Raw genomic sequence first — 14,382 nt, 5'->3', positions numbered from 1 at the left:
ACAGTGTAGGAACGATGTGAACTGCAAATTAGGATGTGTGTGTTTTAAACCTGTGACTAAAAAAATGGGAGGACTGCTTATCTCTTCTGGTCTGTTTCTGTCCTACCTTAATAACGCTAGAATCTGCTGATGACACAGTAGGACAAAATTGACTGCAATTAGGTGAGTCCTTCTTTCCCCAAACACGTAATCAAACTCCTGTTTTAAAACCTTAAATTGGTGCTCTCCAGAGACTAGTATTCTACTGGTTTTGTATGCTAAGATTGCTGTGGTTTTGAAGCTGACCTTTTGACTATTATAAAGACATTAAGAAAACAAGAAAGGCTGTAAATGTGGTTGTGAGTGTGAACAAGTCAAATGTATCAATATTAATCTTTGTCATAAATCCACTGCAAGCTATTCCAAACGTTTGGCTCATGAAATAGGTGATGGAAAAGCTTTGTGTGCATTCAAGCTGTCATAAAAGCTTACTTTTAGTAAAAGGGAGGTCTTGCCCTTGTATTTCCCTGGTCTTGACTGCAAAGTCATGTTCCCTGTTTTGTGTTGTCCCTTGACTTCCTGCTGGATTTTTATTGAGATTATGTGGTTTTCTTTCACTTGAATGACTTGGGGGGGGGGGGCATTTCTTAGCTGTTCTAGTGAATGAGTTAGCTCACAAGTGCATCCTAGATGACATACAGTAAGATAGGGGAGGAGGGAGTGGAATCCTTTCCCCTGTTGCCAGTGATGCACAGATTAGTTTCCCATGCAACTGCACCTTCACCCTTAGTTTTCTTTGTATTATCTTAGTTACATTCTTCTTTTCTACTTTCAGTGTGAAGAAGGTAACAACTTATTTTCTCCTCTTGCAGGAAGAGGATGATTGGAAGGAGTTTGAGCAAAAGGAAGAAATTGATTATAGTGGTCTTAGAGTTCAGTCCATGCAAATAAGGTATGACTTTTTTTCTTTTTCTCTCTAGTATAATAATTACCTGAGTCTAAAAAGTGTGTTTTTTCTTTAGAGCTGCCTCTACGGAGCCCAGTTAAACAGAGGTTTGAGATGTGTCTGCTAGTATACAGGTTTGCTGCAGGGTTACTTAGGTTAACTGTTCTCTGCTAATGTTCTCTTTATTTTCTAAATCTCCATTGATACTCTAGGTCTATCCGTTTTGGTTGTAACTCAGATTTTTATTACAAATGCTTAACATTGCCCTCCATAAAGATAGCGAAGGAGGAATTCCTTTGAGAGCGTGGTGTAGGGTAGTAATTCCCACTGACTCATTTGACCACTGTAAGGGTATCTGACTCAATCTATTTAGCATCTCAAGTTTGGGGAGTGAATTCCTGAAACAGTGCATTTTTATTTAAAAAAAAAAAAAAGAAAATGTAGTTGGTAAAACTGGTGTCCCATGACAAGTCCCACAGGATTGCGTTATGAGTCTCATCCAAGATTCTTTGCTTGCTTTTTCATTAGATTATTCCTGTAGTCTGGTCCAAACTAAGTCTACTTAAGCGTGTCCTGCTTAAGAAAAATGTTTCATCAAGTCAGAAAAAGGATTTTCGTGACCTCAGTCTTTGACTGAGAATATCACATAATCCTCATTGTCCAGGTATCGATGATGTTCAGAATAGTATTATCAAAATCATCTTGCCTGTAACCAGTGCAGCACATGTTTTCTTCACTGTTTGAGCAGATCTGACATGTTGTTTGCTTTTTTTATAGCACCCCTGCCCCCCTTAAGTAGTCCTTTTAGGCTGTTTGCACATATTTGGTCCAGACTGTCTATATCATTGAAGTGTCACAGCAGATAATCACATGTCTGAATGGACAAGTAACAAGTGGGCTGCTGCTTCACTGACTACTAGTACTGTTTGAAAAGCCAGGACTTTGGTTTTTCAGACAAAGGCCGGCATTCTGAATGCTTTTGATGCTGTGGCAGATTTTCAGGCGTGTAGAAGCTTCTGCCATGGGATTTTGGAACCATTCAGTTAGTGGATCCAAGGGGAGAGTAGAGAAGTAAATGGAAGAAGTTATAAATTATCCAGCTCTGGAGATCAATTTGCTGAAAATAAGACGCAGAGTATCTGGCAGGGGTGGGGTGTTATGTATACTTTGTTCTAGCTAGTCTGTAGGCATCTGCTTTTGACTGTGGTTTAAAATAGAACAGTGATGTGTTTAGGTCCTTAGTCCAGCTTACGATGATTGTTACTGGATGAACAGTGAAAAACTGTTTCATTTTCAGAAATTATAGGTATTTTTAATTGTTCTCTAATTATTACTTATATAGAAAGCTTATCCAATCATGATTAGTAAGATTTGGTGTATTATAAACTACTGCTGTATTCACACTTTCCTGCTGGTGTTCAGGTCAGTGTCCTGGGTCTTTTAACAGCCTCACCCTCCACATATGTCCCCTTATACCACACAGCTTTCTGTAGTAGCTTTGTCTAGCAAATTATTTGGAGCCTCTCACTGTTTCTATGCAAAATAAAATAGTCAGGCTTTTTCATAGGATTTATCTTTTTAAAATATTGTATTTTTTGATTGCCTGCTTTACAAAAAAATCTGAGTTGGTTTGTAGATTATATTTGTGTGGGTAATGTAAGAGTGTTTCTCAGGTGGTTGTGATTATAGGGAAAGGGAGCTCAGGACTTGCTTTCTGTCACTACTTTTTCACAATTTCTTTCTCTTGACAAAAGCATTTTATGGAAGCTGGACTTGTACCCCTTTCCTGCTTTATGTTCTCATCACTTCCAAAGGCATGACTATCTTGATAAGCAAAAACTCTTTAAGCTCAAAATAAAAAAATTATTTGATGACTTAGTACAGTTTGAATTTGTATTTTTTTAAGAATTTTTTTCCTTCTTGGTTGCCAAGTTACACAGCAGCATGCCAAAAATTGTTGACTAATACAGTGGTTACACAGGACTAATGTAGACTGATTAAATCTAGTATCTTCAGTACAATAGCTGTGAAGTCTTGGCTATGGTGATTGTGTTATCTGTGGCAAGTCTTAAACCCGTGTTTGTGAAATGCTACTGATCATTTCTCTCTTATAGTGAAAAAGATGATGATGAAGGTGAAAAAAGAGAAGAACCTGGTGACAACTGGGAGGAGACTGGTAGTGGTATAGACAGATCATCTGGTCCTTGGAACAAGTCAGCTCCTGCACCAGCACCTGTTGTTGAACCAATTGGTAAATTTAACTCAGTTGTTGCTTTTTCCAGTCAGAAACATCCTAGGTTGAATTAGGGTGCTCAGAGCATAGAGCTCAAGGAGCAGTTCTGTTCAGGTACTTTGTCACATGCTGATTGGCTTGTTTGACATATTAGCAAATGAGGAAATTTTCCTGCGAAGGGATCTGAGGAAATGAATTGATAGTGCTGTCAAATAATTTAAACATGAATGGAGGGGGGTTTATTTCTGACTTCAGAAGGGGAGGTAGGAGGAGCATTCCATCTTTGAAGGAGATCCCTCTACTTTGCAATTTGAAAAATACCTGCTGGAAGCATTTCTGTTGATCAAAAAATAGTTCTTTGACAATTAAGTGGATGTTCAGCCAATATATGATGTCTAATATGGCAGTCCTTGAGTAGGGTTCCATGGTGAGTAGTATGCTTTTCAGGTCAGTTCTAGGGTACAGAGAACATGATATTGCAAAATTGATTAACTGGAATGGGACTTCAGTTTTGATTAAGTACAATTTATTAGCATCAGTGGTGATGAACTCCTTAGTCATGATCTGGATTCAGAGTGTTCTCTTCCATTGAAATTCACTGAAAAGTGGCCTGCTGTTTTTTTTCTTGTTTGTACAGGCAATGAGGCAAAGTTAATTAAATCACTGTTATTTCATTGTAGATTGTTACTGTAAATACAAACTATTTGGATAGTCTCTTCTGTATCTGGAGAGGTGCTTTAAAGACTTGCCAAATATATAATTATGTGTTTAGATCTCTAGTTTGAAATGTAAGCTGCTAATAAATTGCAAATAGGAAACATGAAGACCTCCATCAGTGGTTTCGGTTCCCTGAACTTTGTGAGGCAATACATTTGGAGCCATATTTTAATTTTCTGCTTTGTCTAAAATACTTCTGGAGGTTTAAAAGGTGCAAAAACATACTTGAAAGATTCTTTTATTTGTGAGTTGGGTTTTTCTTTTTCAGATATGAATGCGAACTTACTCTAGTGTCTAAATCTTGTTCTTGTAACTAGTTACAGAAACCCCAGAACCAGTCCAGACTGGTGGTGTGTACAGGCCGCCTGGTGCCAGGGAGGGCGGCAGGCCACGAAGAGCACAGCAAGGACCACCAGAAATCTATAGCGATACGCAGTTTCCATCACTGCAGTCCACTGCCAAGCTTGTAGACAGTCGAAAGTAAGTACATTCCATTAATTTCCTAAGAGATGTATTTTTAACTGCCTTGTCTAAGTTCTTACTTTTAGGGCTTAAGCCTGTATTTTTCCACAGAGGAAAGAAATAACTTAAATTATTCTGTTTGGCAAAGAGATATGGGAGAGGTCTTAACTGTATTTTGCAACTCCAGGAAGGGCTTCGCATGAAATAACTTTCATGGGACATAGCACAACAAGACTGCCAGTTACCTTATCTTTGACTTGCTGAAGGATTTCCCTGAAGCAGAATATTTCTGCTCTTGACAGCATCTGGTTCCCTGAGCTACTAGCCATGGTGAGGCTCTGTGCTACTACCGTCAGTAGGCATGAGTAGGATGTCTTTAGCACACTGCCTTCTCATTAGAGATGTGGAGGTAACTTAAATGGAGGAATGGGGTTTAATACAAATCAGTAAACTTGCTGTCTGAGCTGTGGTTTACAGTGATGAGCCCCTCCAGTTTTGCTGAAGTGTTTTGTACTTTGTTGTGCTGAAGACTTGAGTCTCGCCCTGCTTTTGAGTCCTGAATTTTCTGTAACCTTGTTCCATACAGAAGAGATAGCTAGGCCAATACCCCATTCGCTTGGGGTTTTGGTGGTTTTTTTTTTTTTTGTTCTGCTTGCTGTGTTAATGACTCATACAGCCTAGCAGAAGCTTTGTTTCTTCTTGGGGTTTTTTTGTGTCATTGATGCTTTAGGGTTTGAACAGTGCAAATTGAGCAAAGATTCTGTGTGAGCATTCTAGAAATGGACTTCTGCTTTCTAAAACCTGTTTTTCATAAATGTACTTAAAAGTTTTGAGAATGTTAACACTGAAATTAGACTGTAATCTGAATTGCACTGGGTAATGAGCTTGATTCTGGAGATAAGGTTTTACAAGACTTGCTTGGGAATGTTTGGCTGTTCTGTTAACAGATCTTCATGTTCTGTGTTCATAATGTTTTTGTTGGGATGGGGTGGAAATCAATTAGAAATTCACAATTCACAAGCTAGTGACAAGATATTTACTGATTACATTTATTTTCCCTTAGGGATAAAGAAATGGAGAAGAGCTTTGAAGTAGTAAAACACAAAACTAGAGGTAGGGATGAGGTCTCAAAAAACCAGGCACTTAAACTTCAGCTAGACAACCAGTATGCTGTGCTTGGGGATCAGTAGAGCTGCAGACACATTACAATTAAGGAATGCTTTTTTGGTAACCCTTCTACTAAGGTAACTAAACTACAGCTAACGGCTATGATGAACATGCCACCTTATTTCTGCTGGATCTACTGCAGCAAGCGCAGACTACTTTGACGTAAGTGATTGGTTCTCCTGCAATATGGAAGCATAATATGTTACAACTTCTCCATTGGATATGGGGCAAATTAATGTAATGATTGAACAAGAGTCATCAGTGTTCTTTAATTGCTCAGAAAGATACCTACAGCCAGTGGTCATTTCAAAATCTTTTTATGTTCAGATACTGAGCCTTCGTAAAGGTTGACTACCTCAGACTTGCTGCACTCATTGTGGACACCATGTGGATCACAACTTCTGGAAGAGAAGGTTACAGCTGTTTTAGTGGCCATCTGAAACTTGAAACCAGCTCTACTGGATTCCTGTCAGAAATCCTGCAGAAGTCAGCCATTTGGTTCCAATTTGCTATAACAAAGATTTAAGTGACCTTAATGACAAACCTATTCTGTTCCCCTTCTGAGGAATCCTGTCATGTGTAGCCATAGCCTACTAGAGACTTATGGAGCGTACCACACCACTCTCACTATCTGAGTAGAACAGAGCTGTAGTTTGTTTACCTTTTTAGATAGCTGTACTGAAGAAACTACAAAACACATTAAAACTCACAGTATCAGATTTGAGGATCGATGAGTTTGAATGGTCTGTTTGCATTAGCCATTTTCAGTTGTCTGTTTAAGTATTTTTCTCTGTTCTCCACAAAAAAATGCCTGCCTTGTTTCTGGTATCAAATTGCAGTATATTTAAATAACAATGAGATGTTGTAGTGAAATAGGGTTCGTTTTGTTTTTTTTTTTTTTTGTCATGAGGTTTGTCTGTCTTGCCCTAAAGCACTAAGACTTGAGTTTCTATTTGCACAGAGGTATCCAGACTCTTGACTGCAGTCTTCAGAATTTATCTTTTAAAAATGAGATATGTGGCAGTAGCGTTACTAGATAAAAAGTTCTCCTCTGTTTAAAATAGTTATTTGTTCGTTGAAGGGGTTATTTTGATAACCAAAATAGCTTAGTATGCAGAGGGATAACTAAAGCTGGCAAGCGTTACTTGTTTGGCTACTTCTGTGAAGCATGCAGGCTTTTGAGGGCAGAAATCCTCTAACTAAAACTCATAAAAGGTGTTTATTCAAAGTCAGGAAGTTTAGTAATAATTGAAGGCAGTGACTTCTTTAAGTTGTTGTCATCTCTGACTTAATTTAGTGGAAGTAGGCAAAATGGCTCAGTTACGGGCAACGTCCTATATTCTTAGTGTAACTGATTCAATGAACCAAACCCGTCAAGTACCAAAAGTGTCCTGCTGTAACTGTTTTTCTCTTCTCTGAATTCTTACACCAGAAGCAAAATGAAGTACAATAGTAGCGTGCTCCAGTGTTGAGGTTTCTCAGAGTCAATGCCAAAAAATAGACCCAATATCCGTAAGAGTTGCCAATGGCAAGAAAACCAAGGGAACAAAACAAAACTTGCTTACGTGTGTGGGAGTACTGTGTATGTGCAGAAGATGAGGATAGCGCAGGAATTGCCTAGCTGGGTTCCCTTTGACTAACTGCTGACTCGCTTTAAATCTACTTTTCTGAGGCCAATTGGAATTTTGCTGTTGACTTCAGCAGGGCTGGGGTTTCACCTGGTTGTTCTGTGCACAGACTAAAACTGGCCTTGTCCTTGCAGAGTTAACTGTCTCTAAAACTTCTGCTAGAAGCTGCTATTAAAAGAGGGCTCAAGAGACTATTCTTTAAGTTGGAGACTTCATTTGGAAACAAAACCCCACTGAAAGACTGATACCAATAGCTTGGACTCTGAGCCATGTATCTTCCTTGAAAATAGATTGTTGCCAGCAAAACTGTTGATTTGTCACTAAAGATTTCTGTGGAATTCATGGTAAATGGACATGTCACTGGATGTGGTAGAAATGTGAAATCTTAAAACACTTTTTCTGCTGGTCTAAAGCAATTGAGATCACCAATGCACATGAATCAGATTTTAGTCTACTACTGTATGAAGGGTAGATGAGACTGTCCATTGTACCATCTTTATTTGAGGTTTTGGGCATGAATTCTGGCAGTTCAAGAAAACCCTGTAACAGTTTCAAATCAAATAAAATGGAAATATACATGGAATCTGGAGTCTAATGAATCTTTACCTTTAGTTTGAGCTTATGACTGTATGACAGCTGAGGAAATGCAGAGCATTTGGATCTCTCAAGGGACAGGCCGTGCAGTGGGTAGTCAGCCTTGTGGTCAGGTGGGCTCTGCTTAAGAGCTTCTAGCAGTGCATATTAGTATGACTTTATACCTAGAAGTTTGGTTTGCTACCTGTCAGAGTGTCTTCTGACTCCCACCATATAGGACTGGTTTGAGATTGTGAATTGAGTATGAATGAACCTTTGATTTGCTTTTCATTTGAAAGTAGCTCTGCTAAATTAAAGAATGAAAAAAAAAAAATCTAAACCACCCCAACCTCTGGATGGTTGCTGTCGCCGGTGTCCATCAGCTACTGATAACTAGGGGTGTTACTTTGGGGGCTTGTCTTAAATGTATCATTCCAGGTTCTTTCTGGAGGCATAAAGGAAAAAAAATCAGAAATGCAGCAGATTTCCATAGTACGGAATGTTCAACTATTTTAAAGTGTTTCTTGTGTTAAATATCGCTGCCAGCAACTATCAGAATGCCAGTTGTCAGTATCTTCCTTGTAACAATTAATTGTTCTGCATGCCTGAAATTTTGCAAGTCAGTCCTCTGTGGAAGCTCAGTATGCTTTTGAGACTGAAGTCCAACTTTATTTGGTTTGTTGTTGCGTATATTCGAGGCATGCTAAGAATGTCCATTTCATTCCTTCAAAATGCTCGTTAAAGACTCATTCCATAAATGAAGGATTGTCAGTTGTAGAAATGAGATCCTTGATACAGTCAGTAAAATGAAGTCAAATGCCAGTTCAGGATCTTCCTAACCTGTAACATGCTTTTACAGTGGGTTAATTATTAATTTCCAATTTAAAGGTTCTGTTTTACTTTCTCTGGTTTAAAATAAAAATGAAATAAACACAGTCACAAAGTTACCAACTTGCTAGTAGAACGTATAAATATCCAGTACTTACTGGGAAAGGAACAATCTGGATTTGTCATTTTTGGTGATAGAGTCTGTATCTAAGGAATGTTAAAATGCCAAAACCTAGATAATTTTAATAAAGTTGACTTCCCAAATACCTGCTGTAGGAATCTGGCATCTGTATTTACTTGAGCTGATGATAAATATAGGAGAGAATCAGTTTTGCAACACCTCTCACCCTCATCTACCCACCCCTCGTTTAGCTGTGCCATGTTACAGCTTACTCATGAAGAGGAATTGACAACTAAAAGTGACCATTTCCTGCTCCTTCAGTTTTGTCTTTGTAGCTAGCTTTACCAGTCATGTTCAAAGTAACTCTCTTACAAAATTTACAAATAGTTCGTACCATTAAAAAGTCATCTAAGTTGGAGACGAATCTGTTGGCTCTTGGAAACTCCTTCACTGCAATATGCCTATGACACATGTGCTGTTTAGGTCAAGTAAACACAATATAAATTTGATAGGGCTGCACATCTTGGAGTTTGCTTATCTGAGCTTTTGCAATAGTTGTATCTTTTTGTCTTTTTAATTTGAGCTTGGTTGACCAGTTTTAAACTTGCTTGTGGTTGTCTGTCAAATACCATAACTAAAATGGAGCATGTTACTCCTTAGAATAACAGGGCTTTGTGTGCTAAAAGGTGCTTATTTACAAGGTAGTAATATTATTTTTTCCAACACTGACATGGTCAGGGAAAGTAATACCTCCTATTTTACATAACCAGTTTGTATCAGAGGTCCAAGAAACTAAATTTTACCCAAAACACCTCGAGTAATTAAAAATCTCTATGAATAACTACAATCCAGGTTTTGTTGTCTGACTGTAACTTAGTTCCCAGATTGTCCCTCTGTGTTCAGCTTTTAATTTCACAAATTGGTTTTAATGGTAAACAGGGGCTTTATTTGGGAATATAAGAAAATAGTAACATGAGTATTTAAATTCCAGGTATATAAATTAAGTACATATAAAGGAGGAGGAAATTTACATGTTTGCCAATAAATTCTTCAGAAAAAGTTAAAAAATCAGCTTGTCTGTATTGAGGTTAATAGAAGAACCTGCGAGTTCCAACAGATGGAAGAAGAAATGATGGCAGAAAACAGAACTGAGTCTAATACTGATTTGGATAAGTCATAACTATCATGTATATAGAGTTGGCTTCCTAAGCTCCAAGTGTATTTCCATCATGTTCTATTTGAAGTGAAATAGAACAGGAAGGAAGGTACTTTTTTTTTTTTTATTGGAGGGAGTGGAAATTATGCAAATAAAGCACAGGAGGTATAAGAAGAGAGGGATTAGGAAGGCTGTTTTCTAAATGGTACTGTTAAATGCATAGCCTGAGGTAGGGGAGTGTAAGTGGTTGGATAGGAGGGGAAGTGCTGCACGGATAAGCACTCTTTACAGTGGCAGATCCATCTGACTTTAAATCAACAAAAGTGTTTGAAGTTCAGTACTTGGGGAAGGCATCCCACTTTATTTTTTCCCTTCAAAGAAAAGAATCAGGAAAACCTATTGACAGAGAAGGTAGGATTTTGCATTGGAACAAAGCTAACCAGTTGCCTAAAGAGAGAACTGAGTACAAATTCCAAGATGATAGTTCAGCAATCTTATTAGGAAATAACTTGTTTCATATTTAAGAAAACTTCTTTTCACTTCTATGATAAAAAGCTGAGACAGTGATTCAAATTGCTATGAAGACATTTCCCTTTTTTATGAAGCATCTTCTAATGGTATATATATCGTGGGTTTATATTCAGTTGCTTAAAATATATGTTGATAAAGCAAGGTTAATGAAGTTCAATGGGCTGCTTAGCCAGAATACAAATATTAAAAGTGGATCACAGTATCAATGAATCGTCAGAAAAAACACGGCATCTGGAATACTGGAGTGGAAATTATCATCTGAAACAACTGCATGCACTGGAAAGAAGCAAGCCCATTTTGTAGCAAGAGCATAGGACCAAGAGAGTGGGGTTTAGCTTTGGTTTTCCACTGAGTTGCTGTGTTAATTTTTAGTTTCACTTTGCCTCAGTTCCCCCAGCTGTACCAAAAAACCCCAACCACCTACCTCACAGGGGTGTCGTGAGGCCAAAGCTGTTCTTTGTCAAGGGCTGGGGCTGATGGAAGGTGTGACAAAGGACTAAAAATCTTTATTAAAAGATCTTTATATTAACTTTCATTGAAGTATTTTAATAGTACTCTGGGAAAGGCTCATTTCTACAGACTGTAATAAACATTCTATTTAAGACTTGGTATGTATGGGTAAGGAAAAAGTTCAGGCTTAGCACTCTTAACTGGTTTTTCCTCTTTAATTTTATGTGCATCCCAAATGGTATATTTATGAGCCTTTAGAGGGAATACATTAAAATCAGTATTGCTCTATTTTGTAAAGCCCATGACTGCAGTAAAATCCTGCTCACAGTTGATAGCCATCTCTTATAATGTGGCTGTTTTAAAGTTTGTTCAAATTACCTGAATTAGAAATGTTCACTCCTGAAAATTTCTGTCAGGATACCAAAGTGGTATTTTGTAGTAGGAATGTAGTTTTCCCCTCTCCACATGTAAACACACATTTGTCCTACTGAGTAATCTTAACTTCAAAACTTTTACAATCTGGTATTAAGGCAGGCTGTGGAGGAAAAAAATGAAGGGAATGAAACAAAGACAAGTAGTTGCCCATGGAGAGGTTTCTGTGAAACAGATAAAGGAAAGAAACAATCAAGACAGAACTGAGAGGTGTAAGCAGAGGGATAGGTAGCAGAGGAAGGAATACAGATACAGAAGAGGTGATTACCTTATTTATTATTGTCTCCTGCTTTATCAGTTAACTGCATCTGAAGGAACATGAAAAAATAATTTTTATGAGTATGCCCTTGTCTGCTGTGGCTGGTGATTTCAAGGTTCATTGCTCAGCTTTTACAGTGGGCCTCCAAATAGAAGCACAGAACATGATGGTGGTGTGCACACAGACAAATTAGACCTCCGGTGGGTACTGGACAGAGATGAGGCCCAACAGCTATCTTCTCTTACTGATACTTTTATCATTGCAGCACCTCTAAGACAGTTGCTACTGTGCATCAGCTGTGACAATTCTGTCAGCAATTATTACTGTTAAATTTCAACAAACTACTGCAGTTACTTCAGAGGAAATGTTTAACTAGCTGCATAATAAGCCTTAAAAGAATAACATGGGGGTTTTTGGAATACTTAATGGTGATTATGATAAGTAATATTGAGGTCAACAGACTGGTAGGTGGCTTAAAATGACTCTGATGTATATATCCTGTTACATGGTGGGGAGGAGAATTACTTACAAGATGTCTATCATCTATTCTTTTCCCCTCTTAAATAAACTACCTTGGTCTTACTGTCGCTCCAGCTACCAAGAGCTGCTTCTACCATTCTCTTACTACTTTCTGCCCTGTATTTTTCTAATATGTCACTTTAAGGTGCTGATGAAACAGCAAATACTAATTTAGGACCTCTAAGAGAAATAAATGCTGTAATATTTTTCCATATTGTTCTGTCTTTAATACAGCCTAACATCTTATTCGCTTTCTTGACTGCAACTACACATTGAGCAGATGTCTTCATCAAGCTGTCCATGGTGATGCCTAGATCGTCCCTTTGAAAGATCACAACTAATTCAGAATCCACCAGAGCATGTATGAGTGGTTTATAGCCTTTCCAGTATTCATTGCCTTGGGTTTATTTTTTGTTGATGTTCACTTGCCACTGAATTGCCAAGTTTACAGAGTTAGCTTACCCTGGCAATCACCATCTTCCCCAGTGCTGACAAATGTAGTAACTTCCTATGGGCACTGGCTTTTGACATCTGGTGTACTGAAGTCTTCAGTTTCATGTATATAATTCACTCTTCTTACCAGTGATTAGCATGGCATGCTCTTACTAACTTTGACTCAATCTGAGTTTTTCTGTTCTATTTTCTTGTCTCCTATCTTCTGTATTGGATCTTCTTTCTAGCTCAGTTACAGCACTGAAGTCATCGAGTTATAGCTGTCTGCTTTATTTCAAATACTTTGCCTACAGAAAAGCATTAGTTACAATGTTGTCACTTAGTTACAGTGTTCTTTTTTTAAAAATAACTTATTCCACAGAATGTATAACCATAACAAAATGATTCAAACCATAAAAACAGGCCAATACAAGAGAACAAATGCATTGAGATACAGGTAAAACAAACATGAATCTGATCTCCCAGAGCTTAACTTCACTGGAGTTATTTCTGTTGCTTGAGATCAGTTTCATTAAAACTTGATTTGAGATCTCACCAGAAGTCTAGAAACAATAGCCAGAATCAAGCACAAGCAAACAAGCCCCATAGCAAATTTGTTTTAAGTTTTTTGGGTTACTTTGTGGCAGAGATGAAGCAGCTGTATTACTTGGTCTCTGACTGGCAACCAAAGGGGCTCAGCCACGCTTAGTCTAAGTGAATGCTGAAATTACAGTATCTGAGATGAAGATGAGTGCAGCAACACTGGGGGGCAGGCTTAGTCTTTGTGGTTTGTTTCATCTCTTCACATTCTCATCTTGTATTCTAAAGATCGTACATGTGTAAATGAGGTTAAGTCTTAAGTGTTGACTGCATTTACCAGTAATGCTGCATTTATAAATACAGAAGAGATGTTGTAAGGGAAGACTCAAGCCTGTTAAGATGTATAGCTTACCACTTAAGAGCAGCATTGTCTCAATATCAGAATACTATTATCATAGAGAACAGCTGCTTTGCAGTAATAAGGATACGTGATTGAGAAGAATGTACCTTGGATTTCACAATTTATTTGAATGCACCTGTTAGGTGTTCTATTACAGTACTTACTAGTATTCTGTCAAAAACAATTGTGCTTGCTGGGGATTTATAGAGTTGGCAAATAGGAGCTGAGGTTTTCTGTTAATTTTGAGGGGGCAGGGGGGAATAGAGCAGATTGCAGCAATAGCTGAAAGTTGTCAGAATGTCGTACTTCACATACCTTCTCCCACACTTCTAAGACTCATCGCTGCTGCTACACTTGCCAAAGCCCTGTCTTGCCACTGCAAATCCTTATTGTGTTATTTATTAACCACCCCATAACCTTCAGGACTAGTTTTCTGATTACACACTGTGTCTCTAATCTGGGAATTAGGTAAAAGGCAAACTGGCTTTCTAAAATGGCATGACAAGTGTTTTCTGGATAATTGGCTCCAATTGCTTTTTCTGCGTATCAGAGACCAGCAAAAGTGTCTTGATTTGACCCGTCATTGGCTCCAATTGCTTTTTCTGCATATTAGAGACCAGCAAAAGTGTCTTGATTTGACCTGTCTTCACCCTAGAGTATTAGCTCCTTTTTTCACCTACATTATTACCATGCCAAGGATTTCTAGCCAGGTGCCTGAACTGTTCGCCACTTAGAAAGCAGCTCTGTAAGCAAGAACTCTGGAGTCTTGATCATACTGTATTTCTTCAGTCAGGGCTCTAGCATCACAAACACAGCTCTAGCTGTTGCAAAACTGCTTAGCAAGTAAATTTGATCTCCTCCAGATAATTTAAACCCGGACCCTCAAAGGCTACACAGGAGCCTAATTCCCTCAGAATACAGCAAAATGAAGGCAGTAGCACTGGTCACAGTGTAACACAGTTCAGCTACAAAAAAGGAGTAGGGTTGCATGACTGGTAACATGCTAGCT

At 38.2% G+C, this 14,382-nt stretch overlaps 1 protein-coding gene across 2 annotated transcripts; it reads left to right on the top strand.

The window, feature by feature from the left end:
* Positions 1-831: 831 nt before the first annotated feature.
* CDV3 (CDV3 homolog) lies at positions 832-13,949 on the top strand. Of its 2 annotated transcripts, none has more exons than XM_026843686.1 (4): positions 832-931; positions 3,040-3,176; positions 4,193-4,355; positions 12,236-13,949. In XM_026843686.1, the coding sequence occupies exons 1-4, from the start codon at positions 921-923 to the stop codon at positions 12,258-12,260; spliced, it is 336 nt and encodes a 111-aa protein (XP_026699487.1). In that variant the 5' UTR covers positions 832-920; the 3' UTR covers positions 12,261-13,949. The 2 variants fall into 2 exon arrangements, with proteins under 2 accessions (XP_026699487.1, XP_026699488.1); XM_026843687.1 differs by lacking the exon at positions 12,236-13,949 and adding an exon at positions 5,832-8,039.
* The last annotated feature ends 433 nt before the right edge of the window (positions 13,950-14,382 follow it).

The sequence above is a fragment of the Athene cunicularia genome (assembly GCF_003259725.1).
Source record: "Athene cunicularia isolate RWA chromosome 2 unlocalized genomic scaffold, athCun1 chr2_part1, whole genome shotgun sequence".
Lineage (NCBI taxonomy): Eukaryota > Metazoa > Chordata > Aves > Strigiformes > Strigidae > Athene > Athene cunicularia.
This window is presented reverse-complemented; position numbering and strand designations above follow the sequence as displayed.